This window comes from Electrona antarctica (genome assembly GCF_951216825.1).
Source record: "Electrona antarctica genome assembly, chromosome: 9".
Taxonomy (NCBI): Eukaryota; Metazoa; Chordata; class Actinopteri; order Myctophiformes; family Myctophidae; genus Electrona; species Electrona antarctica.
In genome coordinates this window covers 16,160,282-16,183,046 of record NC_136790.1, presented here as the reverse complement: position 1 = coordinate 16,183,046, position 22,765 = coordinate 16,160,282, and the positions used below count along the sequence as shown (strand labels likewise).

Below are 22,765 nucleotides of genomic sequence, written 5' to 3'. Positions count from 1 at the left end.
CTGAAACATATCTTTATTACGTCACCATTGAGAGCCAGTTATACCAGTACTTGCGCGCTCTGCTTGCGCACTAGTAGGCCATTTATGGCCTACTTGGGTGCAACAAGCAATAGGCACTCGACAGAGTGCAGTTCTAGTTATTTATTGTATCGATTTGTATGCCGAAGTCAGGCCTTAGGGATATGGCGGTCCATTTCGAGACCAAATATGTTCCGTCCTGTTGCCCCTTCACAATGAAGTGTCTCCCCTTTACCTCTCAATGCCGCACATTTTACCAAGGTTAATATTAACAGGAAATAGGTGTAACTTAAGGCAAACTTAAGGCAAAACAAGGCAGTGAGTGAGCGAGAGAGAGACGTCAGGGCGAGAGAGAGAGGGCCTCAGTGCAAGGGTGGGGGCCCATTTCAATTGAAACTGATGAAACATAGCAAAAGCCCCCTATGGCGGAAGTGACAGATAGACCTCACTCACACTGTTGCAACATGCATACAACATTTGTCTTGTGTCTTGTCCGTGTTTAATGGCCGCCCCAATGCATTTCCAATGGAAGTCACAACACACACAACACAGCCATCAAACAAAAATGTTTTGTCAAACCATGTTACCATAGGCTACAGAGAATAAATATTTATGTTGAACTCTATGGACACGTTTTGGGCATCAGTTTCCTGAGCACACGTCTAAACTTTCATTCCTGTCCGTCGGCAAGTTGGCAACCGATATTGCCTACTAGACTTGGGCATTACAAATACAATAATCATTTATGTAGGTAGCATTGTACATAATATTGTCCTCATGTATCTCTGTGTTATTTGTGTTTTCTCCACTATAGCAGTGTCATGGCAGCCCGCAGCATGAAGGAGCCAGTATGTCTGATAGAGAGTGACAGTAAAGGGAGTCTCCGTCTGGTTCCCAGTGGCCTGGAGATTTTACAGCAGATCGAGCAGGAAGTGGTTGTAGTGTCAGTAGTGGGCATGTACCGAACCGGAAAGTCCTACCTGATGAACAGGCTGGCTGGGGCAAACAAAGGTGAGCATTTTTATTATAAGGGATATACACACATACTCACAGTATGACGTGTTCCAAAGTCCACAAAATAGAAAATCCTACTTCAGATCATTATCACTAGATAAAAGCTATCTTTTCTTGAACATCAATTTGGTATTTCTCTTTAAGATTCGGTATCAATAGAGCACCGAAGTCTGACGTCAATATTGGCAGAGGGTGCTGTTCCCAGGGTTCGTGTACTTTTAAATTTGTATTATAATCCCCATAGGGAGATCTTAGATCACCTCATATAAGTACTGTGTTGTTTTTGTATTATAATCCCCTTAGGGGGATCTTAGATCACCTCATATAAGAACTGTGTTTTATTTGTATTACAATCCCCGATTCCTCGTAGGGGGATATTAGATCGCCTCATATAAGAACTGTGTTTTATTTGTATTATAATCCCCATAGGAGGATCTTAGATCGCCTCACATAAGAACTGTGTTTTATTTGTATTATAATCCCCATAGGAGGACCTTGGATCGTCTCACATAAGAACTGTGTTTTATTTGTATTATAATCCCCGATTCCCCATAGGGGGATCTTAGATCGCCTCATATAAGAACTGTGTTTTATTTGCATTATAATCCCCATAGGGGGATCTTAGATCGCCTCATATAAGAACTGTGTTTGAAAAATAAACAAATCATCCCGGCCGTTTCACTCATATATGGATATGAAGAATAAACTGACTGAGAGAACGCTAATGTTACTGCTGCTGATTTTAGTTACATTTTCGCTAGAAACAGACGGTATCAAATGAGTGACTGACTGTCGCAAACAATAGAGAGACACCTCCCCCACAATATCGGCGAGACAGTTTGCTTATTTATGGACCACAGTTCTTATATGAGATGATTTTAAGATGACCCCATGTTATTCTCCATAGATAAATTATTTCCGCGAACCAGGGGTTGAGTGAGTGACGTCAGGACTTCGGTTCTCTATAGGGATAGTCTAGTTGAAATATTTTTCATTAAATTAAGGGGCCAAGCCTGAAGGGACTTAAGGGTCTTTGGTCCCTTATTGTTTTTGTCTGTTTTTTTCTTCTTTTTCTTCTCCTTCCGCCAAAAATAGCAGTTCTGACTTAACCGTGCAGTCGGTTTTCATAAAACTTGGCAATATGGTAGAGGGCTGTGCTCACAACCATTGGCCAAAGGGTGGCGCTATAGCACTTAATTGAAAATGCAAACTTTGTACAGGCATAGGCCCTCATTTATCAACCGTGCGTACGCCAAAATATGGGTGTACGCCGAAATTACCGCAATTTTCGGCATTTACGATTTGCGCCAACGTTTGATTTTGAACTTGAGCCAGGACAAAAACCACGTCTGGTCGGGAGCTGTCGTACGCTTTGTCCTCACCTGTTTTTCTGTCGTAGAACAGCGGAGCAGCATTGTTTGACCAGCTGAGAGGCTGTCACAGGCATCGGAAACATATGTATTCACCCCTAAAATGTTTATATAAAACTGTATAGGTATGTATATGGGCTAAATGTAAAAAAGTAAAAAAAAGTTAAGGAATACATCACCGATGTGTCTTTGTGTCATATGAAATTAGTAGGAGCTTTCCAACTTTACAAGCAAGCAATTAAAATCGCGCATTTAAAAACAATGTTGCAAGTTAGATGCGTAAGCCATTTAAACAGTGTTTTGCATGATGAGCGCATACATCCGAGGATTTGGGCTGTCTGTGCTGAAATATTTCCATGACGGGACGTTGGAGAGTGCAGCGCTGCAGCTGCGGAGAGTCCCAACTTGGGTAGCCTACTGTAGCCTAATCTACAGCAGGCCGATGTATTTCTGGAGTTACAGTAGCCTATGTGCAATCTCCTCCTCGTTTAATAAACCCGACGCGTCGCTCGAATGCCAAATGTGCCATGCCGGCGTGCCAGCGCAAAATTGGGGACCGCTGACCGCATCGGAGTTAGGTATAGGCTAAACCACCCAGCCAGGCTGCCAGCCCACCAGTGCCAGTGTGCCACATGAGGCTGGTTTAGGCTGCACATTTATATAATTGTCAGTTGATAGCCCAGCCACTGCACCGACTACTACTGCGACTAGCGAGGTAGGCTAATCTAAATAGATTGTCATAAACGTGCATGGTCGTGGTGTCATGAACAGTGATAGAGACAGACAGGACAGGAGAGGAGGAAAACAGCAGCGTGTGTGTGCGCCTATTTGTTATTTAATTCATTGTTCACATGCAGGTTCAGATTTTCGTTCACTAATATATTGTTGTAGGCTATATTAAATGAATAAATACTTTAATAATTTAATATAGGCTACAACTAACAACACACGGCAGGCGCGTAGCGCGGATCAAATGATTGACTGGGCAAATTAGCATGGGGGGGGGGGGGGGGGGGGGTAGCCCCGGCCGATAGTGAAGTGTGAAGTGTGAACGAGCGAGGCGAGAGGAGAAACAGACAGGGTACTACATGCAGCTACAGCTTTATTTAATTCATACAGGTGTTCGTTCTTTATTTATTTAAGATAGGCTACAACAAACCAGTTGGACTTGCAAGTTGCGTGTGCGTGCGTGCGTCTGTGTGTGTATGAGAGGGGGGTGACTTTTTTATTTACTTTTTTCGTCATGTAACTATGGTTTCCAAGGTCGTACTGCAGTTGTTCATGTCGCAAAAACGAGGGCGAGGCTTGATTTCATAGGGCGTGCCAGATAGATTTCAGCCGTCACATTTATAAACGTCCGAACGAAATTAAGGAAGAAACAGCTGTCTGCGATCACTTTGTAAATGCCGACCCGACGTGGGTGTACTACGAATCCTACACTCGAATTTGGGGCAGAATTTCCACTCGATTGATAAATGAGGGCCATAGATCATGAATCGTTTGACCGTCAGCAATGAAACTTTGATACACATTATGTGTCTCCTCATGCCAACAACAACTTTCATGTTCTGACTTTTGACCTCTGACCTTTAGATCACCCGCCATTTTGAATGATATGAAAAACAGTTAGAAGCTATCTTCTCTCGGGATCTTTGATCAAAATGCACCAAAATGTCTACACGTGAACTTTGGACCTATATCGACAAAAAGAATCGGGAGTACATTTTTTTAAGTGAAAAAATTAAGGTTTTGTGAGCCAATGAAAATAACAGTTTTATGAAGATTATTCTGCCCTTAATACATACATGCAGAGCCACATGTTTATGAAACTTTACAGTATGGTAGAGAGGTTGTAACGGTTCGATATTAAATATAAACAATTACTAATTTTAAATCACGGGTTGTCAATGTAAAAGATGGACGGAGTCCTCTTTAAGCAATATTAACAAGAAAGGTTGGTGATACAAAAGGTGGTTAGGTCTCTGTCTGTCTGTCTCTGTATATATGTGAATGAACGGACATCCTGTCTGTCTGCTTTGCGCTGCTTCTGCATGTGGGGCAGAGGTTCATCGTTGGCATCCAGGGAGTGTGTGTGCAAAGTTTGGCATCGACCGGGTTAACGTGCCGGAGATTAGCTGGTAACAGACGGCCAGAAGGACGGACACACACACACACGGACACACACACGGACGGAGTGCAAAACACACTCTCTCCCCATGCCTTCGGCCTGGTGGAGACAATAAAAGACGAACGATCTCACCAGTTTAGAAGAATGTCTTGAGCCTCTTCAAATAGCACCAAATAGCTCTGAAACCAGTCTTACTCCAATTGGCCAAAGGGGGGCACTATAGCAATCGTTTGAAAATGAAACCTTTTAACAGGCATAACTCATGCCTCGTTTGGTCAAAAGCCATGGTACTTGTTTCCATGTGCCTTAAGTCATGGGGAACACATTTGTCACTTTGACCAGTAAGCTCCGCCCTCAGATTTTCTGCCATTTTGAGCAGTTTGAAAAAATGTGTACAAAAATATATAGGCTACAGTAGCTTCAAGCAGCGATAAGATGGGGCCAAGGAATGCAGCAATAAGAAAAATACTATATTCAATACACACAATAAGTGGGTCGTTTTGGGGTCTGTTTGGGGTACGAACAGCTGCAATGTACCGTAAGCTCGTGTCACCAGGCTTTCCACCTCGGAGGAAAGCCTGGTCTGCGTTCCAAAATCACTGTGTGAACCGGTCTGTTTGTAGTCATCTGGCAGGAAACCACACCCATTCATAGTACTGATTCCGCCTTGTGGTTTCCTGCCAGATGACTACAAATCATTGACTACAACATGACGAAAGTTACCATCCTGCCCGAATGGATCATAAACCCGAAATGGAATGCTGCCCAGGCTAGCAATATCGCTGCTCTGTTGAGCAACCTAAAAAGGCTAGTCACACTGAGCTAAGGCTGTACCTTAGCCCTGTTTTTTGGACTCGAACTTCGGCAGGAATTCCCGAGCGAACATCCGGACCATTTGTTTCCAATTAATTTAAAAAATAACCTTTGAGATATCCGCAGCGCGTCTCCCCTGCTCTTTATCAATCTCTCTCGTCTCTCCCAACACACACACACACACACACACACACACACACAAACACACACCGTCAAGTGGCTCCGAAAACAGCTGATCTGCAAGCTCACGTGAGCTTGCTGGCAGGCAGCTAAAACAGCGTATATTGCTCGTTATTTGTTCCACCTGTGTATTCTGGGAGGCGCATTGAAGTGAAGTGGGCACAGGGCAAAAGCAGATCCTCCGTGACCGTTTTGCTTAACAATGATCAGAGTTCCCTACTTTTTGTGATGTGACGCTAGAGAGCATATGCTAATATATCATGGCCCCTGTCAGCGATCATGCTGGTGTGTGTGTGTGTGTGTGTGTGAGAGAGAGACGCGTCAGACATTCCATTCAATTCACCCCAGCTGCAGGCCAATCACCAAATTACAAGCACGGGAGATGGGACAGCAGAACTAGGAGATATTTCTTTAAAAAAATCATAACTTTTTTTTACATGCTCATATCGCATTCTCGCCGAGATATATTTTCGAGTTAATAAAAAAAGGGGGAAAAAAATAATATTTTTTATTTAATAAAAAAATAAAAATAAATAAAACGAATGGTTCAAGCCCATTAATTAAGATTCGAGTGCCAACCCTAACGAGCGAACATTCGAACCTTGAATGTTTGGGGACAGCCTTACACTGAGCACTATGGCCCTCATTTATCAATCGAGTGTAAAATCTGGCCCAAATTCGAGTGTAGGATTCGTAGTACACCCACGTCGGGTCGGCATTTACAAAGTGATCGCAGACAGCTGTTTCTTCCTTAATTTCGTTCGGACGTTTATAAATGTGACGGCTGAAATCTATCTGGCACGCCCTATGAAATCAAGCCTCGCCCTCGTTTTTGCGACATGAACAACTGCAGTACGACCTGGAAACCATGGTTACAGGAAGAAAAAAAAGGTTCCCTCGCTGCCCCCTCTCTCATACACAGACGCACGCACACGCAACTAAGGCAACTTGCAACTTGTTGTATCTTAAATAAATAAACCTGCATGAATTAAATAAAGCTGTATAAAGGCCTACCCTGTCTGTTTCTCCTCTCGCTTCGCTTCCCTTGCTGCCTGCCTCACCCCCCCCGCACGCACGCACGCACGCACATATCGCAATTTGCAAGCAACTGTCAATGTGTGTTGTTAGTTGTATATTAAATTATTAAAGTCTTTTTAATTTAATATACAACAAGATATATTAGTGAACGAAAACCTGAACCTGTGAACCATGAATTAAATAACAAATAGGCACACACACGCTGCTGTTTTGCATAGGTGCTCCTCCTGTCCTGTCTGTCTGTCTCTCTCTATCACTGTGGTCCGTCCGTGACCGTGACCAACTGACCATGCACCGCACGTTCGACAGTATTTAGATTGCCTCGCAGTCGCTGCAGTGGCTGGGCACTGGTGGTGGTGGGCTGGCTGGGTAGCCTACCTATCTCCGATGCTGTTCCCACTTGCGCTGGCACGGTACATTTGGCATTCGAGCGACGCGTCAGGTTTATTAAACGAGGAGGAGATTGCACATACAGTAACTCCAGAAAGACATTGGCCTGCTGTAGATTAGGCTACAGTAGGCTACCCACGTTGGGACTCTCCGCAGCTGCACTAGCCTATAGTAGCCTACTCTCCAACGTCCCGTCATGGAAATATTTCAGCACAGACAGCCCAAATCCTCGCATGTATGTGCTCATGCAAAACACTGTTTAAATGGCTTGCAACATTGGCAAAACATTGTTTTTAATTGCGCGATTTTAATTACTTGTAAAGTTGGAAATCTCCTACTAATTTCATATGACACAAAGACACATCTTATATGTATTTAGCCCATATATACCTATACAGTTTTATATAAACATTTTAGGAGTGAATACATATGTTTAGATGCCTGTGACAGCCTCTCAGCTGGTCAAACAATGCTGCTCCGCTGTTCTACGACAGAAAAACAGGTGAGGACAAAGCGTACGACAGCTCCCGACCAGACGTGGTTTTTGTCTTGGCTCAAGTTCAAAATCAAACGTTGGCGCAAATGGTAAATGCCGAAAATTGCGGTAATTTCGGCGTACACCCATATTTTGGCGTACGCACGGTTGATAAATGAGGGCCTATGAATATAACTACAGCCAGCCAGCTGTGTTGTTGAGCAGCCTGCTCAAGTTCACGCGGGTGTGATTTTTCTTATTGGCCCCGTCTTATCGCTGCTTGCAGCTATATTTTGGTTTATTATTGTCCCATGTTCCATCGTCAAGGATTCGCTCTGGGATCCACCATCCAATCCAAGACGAAGGGCATCTGGATGTGGTGTGTACCTCACCCCAGAAAGACTGACCACACTCTGGTGCTGCTGGACACAGAGGGACTGGGAGATGTTGAGAAGGTGAGACGCCATTTTGTTTCATGTTCAAATCACGTTGCATTTAATAATTTACGTCAGAACCGGGGGTTAGTGGAGTTGGACAATCACCCCCACCATACTTATTCTGATGCTACATAAAAGAATGATGTCCAAACAATTGTGGACAAATTTGACTGAGGGACTGCCATTGGATTTTTTTGAATTTTCGTTTTTTTCATGTCATGTGAAAGCATGGAATGAAAAGGAAGGGATGTCCGCACACTGTCTCTCTGCTCTCAGGAAAAACATATTGAATACAACGCTTCGACCCTTACGGGTCTCCGTCAGGTATGAGTAGGCGTATTATATACACAACAGCATATGGGCAGGTCAACAAGGAACAAGCACTATTGCAATGAGGGAAACAAGCAAGACACACCCACTGCATCTGAAAGGATATGGCTGCAGTTAGCATAAGGGGCATGTCAAGCTGAGGACTCTAATAATATTAAAATTAGTGGCACCATGCAGGGCCAACTCTTTAGAACCCAAATAGAAGTATAGGTGCAGACAAAATGAATAATAAGCTGCAAACCAGTTAAAACATTGCAAAAAATATAAATACTGACTACAAGAGAAGACCATAATATAATAGCAACACAATAGTAAGGTACTGCAATTTCAGTACAAAATAACGAGGACACATCATAAGGACAACAAAAAATGGCAAAGAACAGTGTACACAAAGTTAAAAGACTGAAAAATAAATCTCTTTGCCACTTTGGGGATGTGTGAAGCATTTTGCTTTTGGACGTGAAGCTGCATTGAGCACAATTAGAACATTTGTAATTGCCAGGAGGAATGTCTGAAAGAAAAGTACGACTAGTAGTCAGGGGGGGTGTGAGATTGGACAAGTTGGTCTCTTAGATTGGGGGAGTGTCTAAAGACCAATTTAGGGGGTTCTTTGAAAACTTGTTTAAGTTTAGGATCAGTCTTAATGATATGCTAGTGTTTATGTAGGATCTTTCTGAATTCAAAGCCCAGTATCTAGTAATACAGAATGGGGAATTATCTTTAGGTTTAGTGCGTGTAGTGGGTTTCAAACATTCCTCCTGTGTGACAGACTCAAAACGTTTAGCTGCTGTGTCAATCCACTCTGGTTTGTACCCCTGGTAAGAAATCAATTAGTCAAATCAGCTGCTTGCCTTTGGTAACTCTCATCTGAACTACAAAACTCTCCTGCCAAGAGGAAAATTAGCAAGAGAGGCCAACTTTGCTTTACTTCCCGTATCTGCGTGAGGTGGGCGGTAACATTATTAGGAGACAGGAAGAATGTTGGAGTCTATTCATTTCCAATGGGAGAGTGAACTTGAACACAGCTTCTGAACCATTCCTTAACTCCATGGTCACTGAACTAAATACTGGACCCAATCATCACAAGGCACACAATATTTACAAGATCCCTAGAGATGACTTTTACCTTCAAACTAAGGGCACAGCCATGGGCAGTACGATGGCTCCTAACTATGCTAACCTATATATGGGCCTTTTTGAGCTTTCCTTTATTCTGAACTCTGAGGCTAATCCTTTTTATTCTTCGATTCTCTCCTATCAACGCTATATTGATCCTTATTTGGAATAATAAAGCTGCACCTCAGTTTTACTCTGGAGTCTAGTGACTCTCAGATTAGCTTTTTGGATGTTTTAGTGATAAAAGAGGGGACTTCCCTTCAGACGGATTTATTCCGCAAACCCACAGATAGGAATACTTTACTTCATGGGAATAGTTTTCACCCTGGTCAGCCAGTGCCATAGGGCCAGGAGAGTTTGTAGTTCAGATGAGTTACCAAAGGCAAGCAGCTGATTTGACCAATTGATTTCTTACCAGGGGGTATACCAGAGTGGATTGACACAGCAGCTAAACGTTTTGAGTCTGTCACACAAGAGGAATGTTTAAAACCCATACACGCACTAAACCTAAAGATAATTCCCCATTCTGTATTACTAGATGTAACGGACCCCGGGATGGTGAAACTTTTATTGTGAAGGGCTTCCTGCCATGTTGGGTCTCACAGACCTTTATTGTCTCCACCAGGCCGAAGGCATGGGGAGAGAGTATGTTTTGTTGTCTCCACCAGGCCGAAGGCATGGGGAGAGAGTATGTTTTGCACTCCGTCCGTGTGTGTGTGTGTGTGTGTGTGTCCGTCCGTCCGTCCGTCCTTCCTTCCGTCCGTTACCAGCTAATCTCCGGCACCGTTAACCCGGTTGATGCCAAACTTCGCACACACACTCCCTGGATGCCAACGATGAACCTCTGCCCCACATTTTCCAGAACGGCCTGTTATAGCGCCACCATGAGGCAGCTTTTCACATTTTTTACCTAAAACTGCACCGATCTGTGTGAAACGTTGCATGCACACTCCCTAGAGGCCAAGGACAAACCTTTGACCTGCATTTTCCGCATCTGCCTTTTATAGCGCCACCAGGAGGCCGACTTTTGTAAAACACATTCTTTGATATTACTCCTCCAGATTCTGTCCAAAGATTTCACAAATCGTTACACAGTATCTCTATGGTCATGTGCTCAAGTCGGATCTGTCCGATATTTCATATTCCATCCTAATTGGCTATAATTGGCTTTCACAGTTTGAAGATAATTGTTGCAAAAAACTAACAAAAAAAGTAAAAAACATGTTTATATTACTCCTAAACATCTCACACAGTCATATCCTCCTGGTGGAGACCTGTGCCCAGAAGGGCACTTTTTCTAGTTTAAGTATTTTTTTAAATGGTTACAAAAAGGTTTCATGTTTTTATAACTTGACACATTATTTTTTGCATCGTCCCTGTCAAATAAACGTATAAATAAAAAACACAAAATATTATTTCTAGGTAGATCTTTATAATGACATCAGTTGGAGTCCTTAACATAATGACGGAAGTCTAAATGTGGAACAGGAACGCCCTACCTACAGTCATTAAGACATGCAAATCTTGACTCCTTCAAAACCGCTCTCAAAGGGCACCGCCAGCTACGGATGGCTACAATTCAAAACTGGCCCCCGTAAAATCTGAATCCCCCCCCCCCCCCTCCATCCACCCCTTTTCCCACTCACTGTATATGTTTCTTTTCCCTTTTTACCTCCTTTATGATGAATTCCTGTTCTGTTCTTTGGCTAAATAGAAGTGTCTATTTGTACGTCTCTAAATGTTTTGATGAATTGAACAAGGTGGACCCTCCACAGTTAACAGTCCACTCACAGTTAACAGTCTTTGTATTGAGTTGTGCTTGAATTGTACTGTAATTCTGCAAACTGTTAATAAATACTTCAATCAATTAGTCAATCAATCAATTGTAAATCGCTCTGGATTAAGAGCGTCTGCTAAATGCCTAAATTGTAAATTGTAATTGTAATCAATCAATCAATCAATCAATCAATCAATCAATCAATCAATCAATCAATCAATGCTGATTGGTTGTTGGGGCTGGGCTCAGGGTGTTGATTGGTTGTTGGAGCTGGGCTCAGGGTGTTGATTGGTTGTTGGAGCTGGGCTCAGGGTGTTGATTGATTGTTGGAGCTGGGCTCAGGGTGTTGATTGGTTGTTGGAGCTGGGCTCATGCCAGCTAGTCTTTCTTCTTTAGCTGCACCTCCACAGGGAAATGGTCACTGACCTTCGCTGCCTGCATGTGGGAAAGAGAAATGTAGACAATGTACAAAATATGTCTTTTTGCTTTCTTTTTAATAATATTAGTGTCAGCTTCATTTGCCTTCAGTGGGATCTGAACGAAAATATCATGTATACAACTATATACAGTGGTGGAAAAAGTACTCAAGTACCAATATTGCAATTTAGAAGTACTTCGTTACAAGTAAAAGTACGGAATTGAAAATGTACTTGAGTAAAAGTACAAAAGTATCTATTGAAAATAGCAGATCTACAAGCTCTATTACGATATTTTAGCTATTTTCAAATGGCTGAAATGTATAGGGTTGAAGTGGTTAATATATGTTTTCTAATCAAAATTAAAATCTCCAAAGTAAGGGGGGGGGGGGGGGGGGGCGGAGGCATATTACATATAATGTTTAGGGTATTGAGCACCACTGATACAGAAACATAAGGTTTTTCAGAAAACTGTCAGGATTTTGAAGACGTTTTTTTAATTTCGACCGTTCGACGTCAGGGTTAAGATGTTTTCAGTCAGTTACCTGATTCTGGCTGAGATTCAGTTCAGTCTTGAAGTCGTAGGGCTTAGCAGTGTCATCCACAACATGATGCTGAATCATGTAGTCAGTGGCCACAATCCTAGAGAGATGACAGCAGGAGAGGAGATGTGCGTTTTAATTTAATTTAATGAATGTTATACTGCATGCGTGCGTGCGTGCGTGCGTGCGTGCGTGCGTGCGTGCGTGCGTGCGTACCTGTCATATGGGTGATTGGTCATCACCGTAGTGACAGCGTCGTCTTTGATCAGCCACTGGCAGTTAGCGGGTAGGGTCAGTCTGGCCCTGTCCGCAGCTGAGAGAAACGCACCGCCTGCGTTGAAGTCGCCCAGGAGCAGAATGTTCTGTTACCAAGATCACAGAGACATGGAGCATTATGTTATGTTACAAAGATGACAGAGACATGGAGCATTATGTTCTGTTACAAAGATCACAGAGACATGGAGCAGAATGTTCTGTTACAAAGATGACAGAGACATGGAGCAGAATGTTCTGTTACCAAGATCACAGAGACATGGAGCATTATGTTCTGTTACAAAGATCACAGAGACATGGAGCATTATGTTCTGTTACAAAGATCACAGAGACATGGAGCAGAATGTTCTGTTACAAAGATCACAGAGACATGGAGCAGAATGTTCTGTTACAAAGATCACAGAGATATGGAGCAGAATGTTCTGTTACAAAGATGACAGAGACATGGAGCAGAATGTTCTGTTACAAAGATGACAGAGACATGGAGCAGAATGTTCTGTTACAAAGATCACAGAGACATGGAGCAGAATGTTCTGTTACAAAGATGACAGAGACATGGAGCAGAATGTTCTGTTACAAAGATCACAGAGATATGGAGCAGAATGTTCTGTTACAAAGATGACAGAGACATGGAGCAGAATGTTCTGTTACAAAGATGACAGAGACATGGAGCAGAATGTTCTGTTACAAAGATCACAGAGATATGGAGCAGAATGTTCTGTTACAAAGATGACAGAGACATGGAGCAGAATGTTCTGTTACAAAGATCACAGAGATATGGAGCAGAATGTTCTGTTACAAAGATGACAGAGACATGGAGCAGAATGTTCTGTTACAAAGATCACAGAGACATGGAGAAGAATGTTCTGTTACCAAGATCACAGAGACATGGAGCATTTTATAGGATATACAGGAACACTCACTCTCATTCATATTTATAATCTATCCGTCTGTCCATACACGCACTGGTGCTTGCTTGCGTGTGTGTGTGTGTGTGTGTGTGTGTGTGTGTGTGTGTGTGTGTGTGTGTGTGTGTGTGTGTGTGTGTGTGTGTGTGTGTGTGTGTGTGTGTGTGTGTGTGTGTGTGTGTGTGTGTGTGTGTGTGCGTGTCAGAGTAATTAATGACCTGGGTATTCCATGCACGGGGGAGAGTGTTCACCACATCAGCCAGAGCGTTAATTTCATTCACAGTAATGCCAGATCCAGGTTTGGCGTGCAGCGGGATCATCACAAAGTCAAAGGACTCAGTCACTGTAGTAGGAGACAGGCATGGGTGTAATGTTTAAATATTATCATATTTATATCATACGTTATATTATAATGTTGGTGGATCCTGCATTGCTTAGTAGTGGGCACAGCAGGTTGGTCAGGGTTGAACCGCTGGTGAGACGCTGTACGTGCACGCACGCACACACGCACGTACACACGCACGCACGCACGCATGCACGCACGTACACACGCACGTACACACGCCTCAGACAGCTTACCAGCTTTGAACCTTGCAGCAAAAGGTGGTCTGACGAATTTGTTGTTAGATTCCGGGTACTGGTAGTCACCAAGGAACTTCACTGTGCTGGTTCTAACAACATGGAACAATCAAACAATAAATCTGGTCAGCGTTATCGTTTATAGAGATGTAATTACTTTAATTTAATGAACCAGAAAATGTGTATATATGGTTAACCCATTTTGGGCGGGAACCCCTTTTGGTGTTAGCATTATGTTATGCTTTAGCTATTGAAAAATAGCAGATCTACAAGCTCATAGCGCACCACCGAGTGGCGCGCTACGAGCTTGTAGGTCTGCTATTTTTGAAAAATCGAAGAACGACTGACATAGAAACATAGCTTTTTCAGAAAACTAGGGTTAGGGTTAGGGTTAGAAACGCACGCACGCACGCACTGTTTCCATCCCAACTACAGCATAGAGCTGTGATGTCGTTACAGATCCATTCATAGCGTGCGTCATAGCAGAGTGATGCATGTGTTCTACTGTATACTTGTAGATGTAGACGTATCGTTCCTGGTATTGCTGCCCCTGTGGCAGCGGTTCACTCTCTCTGTGGTCGTACACACTGGAAGACGTACACCTGGGAGGTGAAGAAACACACGACGCAAACACGGTTATATTCACATAGTATACACATACTGTACACGTTGCGCTCGCGCACGCACGCACGCACACACACACGCACGCACGCACGCACGCACGCACGCACGCACGTAGAGAAGTATGACAGTGTTGGAGAAGTGGTGACTGTTATCATCAACTCCGTGTTGAAATGTCTCGTCCGTAGATCGTATCAATACATACGCTATAGTCACTAGTGGAACAAGCAACCGTGTCCGCCTGTACATGTGACCAGGTTTGACTGAGAGCACATGCCATCGCGCATATTCCAGCTTTTCACCAGAGATTGTTTTTTCCACATACTAGAGCAAGTCTGAAATAAGTGTCAGAGCTGAAATCAACATGTAAATATGAAATAAATGCCCAACATGTAGCTAGGTGTAATGTTAGAGACCACAGAAGACATGTAAATATGAAATAAATGCTTAAACATGTAGCTAGGTGTAATGTTAGAGACCACAGAAGACATGTAAATATGAAATAAATGCTTAAACATGTAGCTAGGTGTAATGTTAGAGACCACAGAAGACATGTAAATGTGAAATAAATGCTTAAACATGTAGCTATAGGTGTAATGTTAGAGACCACAGAAGACATGTAAATATGAAATAAATGCTTAAACATGTAGCTAGGTGTAATGTTAGAGTCCACAGAAGACATGTAAATATGAAATAAATGCTTAAACATGTAGCTAGGTGTAATGTTAGAGACCACAGAAGTGAACCTTTCAAGCCTGTTTTCTCAATTAGCTGTTTCTCTGCAAGACATTACTCTATAAGCCATATCTCCAAAACTGGTGGGTCAAACTGAACAACCAATATGTCAATTTGAAGCTATGATTCCCTGCTTTCAAAAAATCCAATGGCAGTCCCTCAGTCAAATTTGGTCACAAATGGTAAATGGTAAATGGTGCATTTATATAAAGCGCCTTTATCCAAGGCGCTTTACATAGATTGTGCATTACATCCACCCATTCACACACACATTCACACACCGATGGCAGCAGAAACCATGCAACCCCCTTACATACAACATCATTGCACATAAGAACCACACCAAGGGGTCGAATGAAGTACTGTCACCTCATAAACACGTGAAAAACTGTGGGGGTGGGGGGGGTCCATCTTTCAAAAAGGTAAAAGTTACACGTTATATCTGATCGATGTGGTACAGTCATGCGGTGTGCAGATGGTATTAGGGCAACGAGAAAGGACAGCAAAACTAAATATTTAGCCTTTCAGCTGGGGGGGAGGGGGGGGGGGGGAGCAGAGGCTATTCCTGAGTGAAATGAAATGAAATGAAATGAAATCTATATTTACCCAGGGTATCTGGGCTAAGCTCAAGAACTTGTTTCCAGCCAGGCCCTGCTCATAGAACACATTTCATCGTAGTGGTTGATGCCTTGTTCAAGGGCATTTCAGCGGTGGTAATTTGAACGTGTCGGACGGCTGATTCGAACTGGGAACCTTCCGGTATCTAGACCGCGCCGCTATCCGTTCGGCCACCGCTGCCACAGTCTATTGGACGCTTCTAGCCAGCCCTCGAGCACTCTGACCCCTGGCCGACTTTGTTAGTTCATAAAAAGTTCCTCTTTTTTTAGAGAAGATGCGTAACAGAGGATACACCTCAGCATCTGTACTCTATGGGAGGAAAGATAAGAGGAGAGAAGTATGACTAAGTTATACAGAAGCGCTCACTATTGTGAACGTCATGATGAGATGTGTAGATCTGGTAGATTAGTGCTTCCCTTTTCTTTGAACTCTGAGAACCCTTTTTACCCGACGAGAAACCTACACAAGAAAACCATATAGCTTGCATACCTGCATGGCCCCGGCCATATAGCAGATCTACAAGCTCAAAACACGTCACACAACGACGTTCTGTGAGCTTGTAGATTGGCTATTTTCTTTTTTTCCTAAATAATTTAATAATTTTTATCCCACAATCTTGTAACCCATTTTTCACCCGTGTCAATTATCTAATGTGATCCTGGGCTCTACACACCCTCCGCCAACCTAGTCCCCATATATGGGGGACATGGGGAGAGCAACGGACTTGAACTCATGCTTCCTTCATGCCTGAGTGTCCAAGTTGCTCCTTTACACCTGACAGGGGGGAGTTTCCCTGGTTGGACGTAGCGCGTGGAAGGCGTGAATTCCGTTTGTGTCCGAGCATAGGCATGGTAACGCCCCGCCTGCCTGCCTCGACGCACGTCCCACTGGGAGGAGACCAAGGATCACGTCCCACTGGGAGGAGACCCCCGGGGCAGACCAAGGATCACGTCCCACTGGGAGGAGACCCCCAGTGGGCCATTGTTGTTGAAAAACAACAATGTGTGTTTTATACTGTACTTGTGTGCGTACCCATTTTGCCGTTTCGCCGAATTGGCACCCAGTCGATTGTCCCGCCTGGAAATGAAGGAACACACACACACACACACACACACACACACACACACACACACACACACACACACACACACACACACACACACACACACACACACAGTTGTGTGTAACTTCATGATGTGTGCTTGTCAGTATAGCAGGCAGTTATAGCTAGTAGACCACAATGAACAGACAAAACCCCAGACGTGGTTGAATAACTGGTGAAGAAAAAGTAACAATACCACAATGTAGAAATAATGTCCTGTTTTTAAACAGGTATATCTCTGGTGTCGGGAAGAAACCAGCAAACTCCAAAATGTTCATTTTTCAGGAAATGAACACGTACAATAATAGAAGTATGAATTAGTGGAAACATACAAATACTAAAGTACAGTATAAAGTACGTAAAATGTAGGCTACTTAAATAGTACTGACTTACTTTCCATCACTGAAATTCAAACCCAGCTCATGTTGTTCAACGTAGCTAATGTAGCTGAAGCCAGCCAAAAACTGTGTCCCGAAAACACGTCTAAAACCTCAGTCAACCCATTTAGGCCTGACGTCGAAATTTAAAAAATGTCTTCTAAATTCTGACATTTTTCTGAAATGCCTATGTTTCAGTGGTGCTCAATATTTCATGTCAAGGACCCCAAAAATGATATATAATTGGCCGGCGACCCCCATCTGAAAATATGTTATTCCAGGGACCTCTCAAGTTTTTAACTCAAAGCAAAGCTTTGAGTTAAAAACATTCGCTCTGAAAGAATATTCAAAGATTGCCGCCACATTTTTATGATTTAAAAAGAAATAGCATGAGCTTGTAGATCTGCTATTTTGCAATAGCTTAAAAACACAAAAAGGGGTTCCCGCCCAGGATGGGTTAATCTGTTTTTATCGGCCAAAAACATGTTTGCATGTGTGCCCCCCCCCCCCCCCCCCGCACTCCCCCCCTCCCCCCTCCCTGGGAAACGCATAGTAAAAAATAAAATAAAATGCCGGCTATGTGTGGACACTACAGGGCCTCATCAGTGGTGCTGATAATTCAACCTGGACGACATGACTTGAAAACAACATAAAAATCAATCTGATCTGACTTGGTTGTGTTGCGTACGGTTTGAAGCGGCTCGGGTGCGGGATGGTTTTCTTTAATCGCATTGGGCGTGATTGGGTGATGTCCCTCGGGAGGAGGGACATCAGGGCAGTGATCGCTCGGAGATCTCTGCCTCTGACCTCCTGGATCACCACCACGTCATAGTTACGCACAACCTACAAAGAAAAAAAAATATTATTAAGTAAAATATGAAAATAAGACTTTTACCCATATTCCAACTTTTCCAACTTTTGAGTTTAGCCCATTTATGTCAGTGGTGCTCAACCTTTCAATCAGTGGTGCTCAACCTTTCAGTCAGTGGTGCTCAACCTTTCAGTCAGTGGTGCTCAACCTTTCAGTCAGTGGTGCTCAACCTTTCAGTCAGTGGTGCTCAACCTTTCAGTCAGTGGTGCTCAACCTTTTTCACGTCAAGGACCCCCAGAATTATCTGTATTTGGCCGCCGACCCGCTATCTGAAAATAAGTTTTTTTCCAGGGACTCGGTGGCCGCGCTATGAGCTTGTAGATCTATGAGCTTGTAGATCTATGAGCTTGTAGATCTATGAGCTTGTAGATCTTCTATTTTTCAATAGTATAACAAAGTATAACATAATCCTGAAAACAACAACTATCTCAATTTTGAAAATACAAAAAAAAGCATTTGTCCCTCCTCAACCCGACCAGAACCCTGATGTCCCTCCTCAACCCGACCAGAACCCTGATGTCCCTCCTCAACCCGACCAGAACCCTGATGTCCCTCCTCAACCCGACCAGAACCCTGATGTCCCTCCTCAACCCGACCAGAACCCGCCCAGTATCTAAGGTGGTCTTTACACCAGAACGGTGTTCATAGAAAACGGCTAAATAAAGTATGGTTTGCTGGTGTCTCTTTAGACGAGAATGGTGTTTTCAGGTGGTGAAAACGCAACAAAATGAAACCACCTTCCAGAGTGGAAATCTTTGAGAACGCCGTTTTATCCCTTCTCCGTGTAAACAGGCAAAACGGTGAATCCACACAACTTATGACATCATGGCTCACGTTGGCTCACAGCGCATATATTATTACATTGATGCAGAGCCATATAATTATGATATAATGGAGTTCCTGAACAAGCCTCCCTCCTCGCCTACAAAGCGCTGCTCATCAGCGATGGTGAATGTAAAACCATGATGTAAATGAAAAGCCTTGTGATAGACGGCAGCCGCGGCAGCAGCGTTTATGTAGCCTAATGTATTATAAAATATATAACCATCCCGTGGCGCGCTCTGCCTGCATGCTCTGGGCTGCGGCCACAACCACGTCGTGTTCTGGAATCATTCAAAACCCCAATAGGGTTGCGTGAAGGGGTTCTTCTTCTTGTACGTGGGTGACTGGTCTATTTGGCAGCCTGTTACCGTCACCTAGCGACATTATAGCGTTTTCATAAAGTGTGCTTTCTTGTGTAAAGGGTCAATACAAATGTAGAACGCAACAGGACTTTGCCGTTTTATCTGGAGATGGTCGCCGTGTAAAAGAGGCATAAGTATCTAAGAGCTTTTTGTTTTCGACAATGTAAAATAGTTTTCTTAACATTAAGTTTAATTAAAAAAAAATACTGTGCACATTTTATGTAATTAATATTAGGGATGCAATGAGACATTTTGGCCGATATCGATATCCAATATAATTAATTGCCGTTATGGCCGATGACCGATATTACCGATGTCAATATGATCTCATTCTGTATTGAAAAATTATAATATTTTTGTCCATTCTGAAAAATACATGTAACAGTGTGTCTGCACTGCAGGCTTAGGCAAGTGAGATTTAACTTTAATACCTTTATATTTAATATTGAGAGCTTGTAGATCTGTCTGGGCTTGTTTACCGATAAATCGGTCTGATTGATTAATCGAACCGATGCCGATTAATCTAAAAACAACTCAAATCGGCCGATACCGATGTGTTTGCCGATTAATCTCCCATCACTAATTAACATAGTATCCAGGTTATTGGTATCAATTATTTGGGCAAATGTGCTTGACCAGAGAAACAGCGTGGAAGACTACAGTGTTTCTTACCGTGGCAATGAGCTTCAGGATTTCGGCTTTGTCCTGATTAGGCGGATTCAAGAGGTTGGCCTTGCTCAGACCAAATGTCCGGACGTTCCAGGCTGCCACCCGGATCAGAGCACAGGTCAGCTGCAACCCACCCAGCACCAGCACCAGACCACACACTAAACGCATCCTGGAGAGTGGACAGATATAAGGACAGGTATAAGAGTCGATCTCTCTCTCTCCCGTAACAGCAAGAGTTCATTTGACTCTGAGAGTCGTGCAAACGTAACCAGATGGACCCTGAACGGCCTGTCGACTTCTTACAGTCGCAGAGTTATAGAAATATAACTAAAGATATAAATGTGCACGGTGATAAATGTCAAAACCAGGGGAATAGATTCATTTAAAATAATCAGTACTTGGATCAAAATGTTTAGAAAGGATGTATCACAAAACAAACAAGAAAAATAACTTATTATGAACTTGAGTTTGTTGCACGTTTAATGCTTATAATGCAGAGTTTAATATTCAAGAATCCACATCACAGTAACTTTGGTTTACCTAGATTATTATTTTGCCCAATGTGACCAAACCTTTATAGTTACCTGAAGAGAAGGCACAGAATGTGTATCCAGTCAAGTTCTCCGAGGCAGCACAAAATCAACACGTGCGTGCGTGCGTGCGTGCGTGTGTGTGTGTGTGTGTGTGTGTGTGTGTGTGTGTGTGTGTGTGTGTGTGTGTGTGTGCGTGCGTGCGTGCGTGTGTGTTGAGCAGCTAGGCTTGGTCTTTATCTCAACGAGACTAAAACTGAATACGTAAATATATGCACATCCAACAATAACCACGTTTATAAAAACACTTAACAACACTCCTCTGGAACAGGTTGACGACTACAAGTATTTGGGTTCATATTATATATCTTCTTCCCAAAATTAAACCAGGAAGGGTATGGCCTGGTCAGCCTGCAATGACATGCATAAGATCTGGTCATCCCTGCAGCTCAGTAAGAGGTTCAAAGTAAAAATATGTAGGACGACCGTGGAGCTGGTTCTATGCAGCCCACCCTAACCCAACGGTAAATCTTAGTGTAGTGGGTTGAACTTGACAGGTTGCCCCTAGCAACGCCACGCCCCCCTCATCATCAGGCTAATTAATAGGAGCTGTGCATGGCTGGCATGTAGATGGAATTGTTTGTCTGTTCGTGGGGGTGTGTGCGGGAGCCTCGCCTTGATTTCAGTTACTGTCCAGGTATTAATGATATCCTTTTGTTTGTATTAGGAGAACTCAATCCAGTCTGCCTTGCCTCTGCTGTTTTTGTCCTCTTTATTTTGGTTATGATTTTGTTTTGTTTTGGTTTATTTTGTTTGGTGCAAACCTAGCTCTCATGAATTGATGCCAAAAGGCTTGAACATAACGTTATATTGGGCTCTGCCTCAGTTTATAGTAGTGCCAGTAGCTAAGGGTGCTGTAGTTGTAGTCCCGACAGGTGGTGGGTCACGTGGTCCTGTAGGCTGTCTTGGGGTTTTAGCTATAGTGCATGATTGTTTAATGTGAGACCAGTGATGTGTGTATAATTGTATTCTCTTTTCTTGCAGTGCTTTATGTGAAGTGTGCGCTCTTTTGGTGGCGGTGACCTTCCCCCTCACTCCCTCACTCCCTGCCTTCCTCCTGTCAGCAAGGACACCTTGGCACCCCCTGACTACTGGTAGTTTTACGATATTAGGCTCTGCCTTTTTTAGATCCTTCTGATAATGACCTGTGATAATAAAGTCACTTTTAAATAACATTTTGTATTAAACTACAACATAATTAAATAAATACATTGTCTAAACCTACCCTCTTCTTACAGTCAACTCAAGTCATTTCTCATTTCATTCTGCTATAACTTATCAATAAAACCATATATATTACTTTAAACTGGAACTGCACGTCTCTGCTCCCATTCTTATATCTGCCCAGTGGGCTTAATCTGTATTGTGTATTATATTCTCTGGGTGAAATTCCCATTGTGGCGTAGTCTGGCTCTGTTTCCGGGCCTTAGTGCCCAGGTTACATTAGGTAAAGCGTCTGCAAAGCGTTCCCGATTTTCTTTGCCGACACGTCAAGTTGACGCCTGCTCTAGAGCCTGATAAATAAAGGTACAAATACAAAAATAAAATGTCATAGATTTTATTAATGACATCAGTTGGATTCCTTAACATAATGACAGAATCTAAAGGACATCAAGGCTTAAAACTCATTCTCCGCCACTAGGGGGCGCCAAAAGGCTCAGACCGTCATCATATATATATCTTTTTATTTTATTTTTTTTAAGATCAACAATGATCACCGAAGAGACCAACATCAGTGTTGATTGGTTGTTGGAGCTGGGCTCAGGGTGCTGATTGGTTGTTGGAGCTGGGCTCAGGGTGCTGATTGGTTGTTGGAGCTGGGCTCAGGGTGCTGATTGGTTGTTGGAGCTGGGCTCAGGGTGCTGATTGGTTGTTGGAGCTGGGCTCAGGGTGCTGATTGGTTGTTGGAGCTGGGCTCATGCAGCAGGCCTTTACTGTAGCTTCACCTCCACAGGGAAATGGTCACTGACAGCCAATGCCTGACCGGAAAGAGACATTTAGATAATATACATGGGGCTCCATCTTGCGCCCCCCTTATCCCCTCATCCCTAAACGTATTTGCCATTTTTTTTACTATTTTTAAAAACATTTTAAAATAGTTCAACTAGCCGATCCACATCGAGACATTGTGAGCTTGTAGATCAGCTATTTGAACTATTTTAAAAGGGTTTTTAAAATAGTAAAAAAATGGCAA

The 22,765-nt window shown here is 43.1% G+C and overlaps 2 protein-coding genes across 2 annotated transcripts in view; one reads left to right on the top strand and one right to left on the bottom strand.

Annotated features, from left to right (window-relative positions):
- Positions 1–839: 839 nt before the first annotated feature.
- The window catches only part of LOC306929851 (guanylate-binding protein 6-like), a gene marked incomplete at its 5' end in the record, with an annotated part of 50,513 nt that continues 28,587 nt past the window's right edge, over positions 840–22,765 (top strand). Inside the window, 2 exons of the mRNA XM_079510586.1 lie at positions 840–1,029; positions 7,754–7,881. Of these exons, the coding sequence (XP_079366712.1) occupies positions 840–1,029; positions 7,754–7,881 (318 nt within the window). The remainder of the gene's footprint in view (positions 1,030–7,753; positions 7,882–22,765) is intronic.
- LOC306929201 (deoxyribonuclease-1-like) lies at positions 10,954–20,615 on the bottom strand. The gene is made up of 10 exons (XM_079509643.1): positions 20,566–20,615; positions 19,985–20,150; positions 17,946–18,100; positions 16,811–16,855; positions 14,317–14,406; positions 13,805–13,896; positions 13,444–13,568; positions 12,261–12,406; positions 12,048–12,144; positions 10,954–11,521 (listed from the first exon to the last, which is right to left on the bottom strand). Exons 2-10 carry the CDS (start codon positions 20,147–20,149, stop codon positions 11,465–11,467), a joined length of 972 nt encoding a protein of 323 aa, XP_079365769.1. The 5' UTR covers position 20,150; positions 20,566–20,615; the 3' UTR covers positions 10,954–11,464.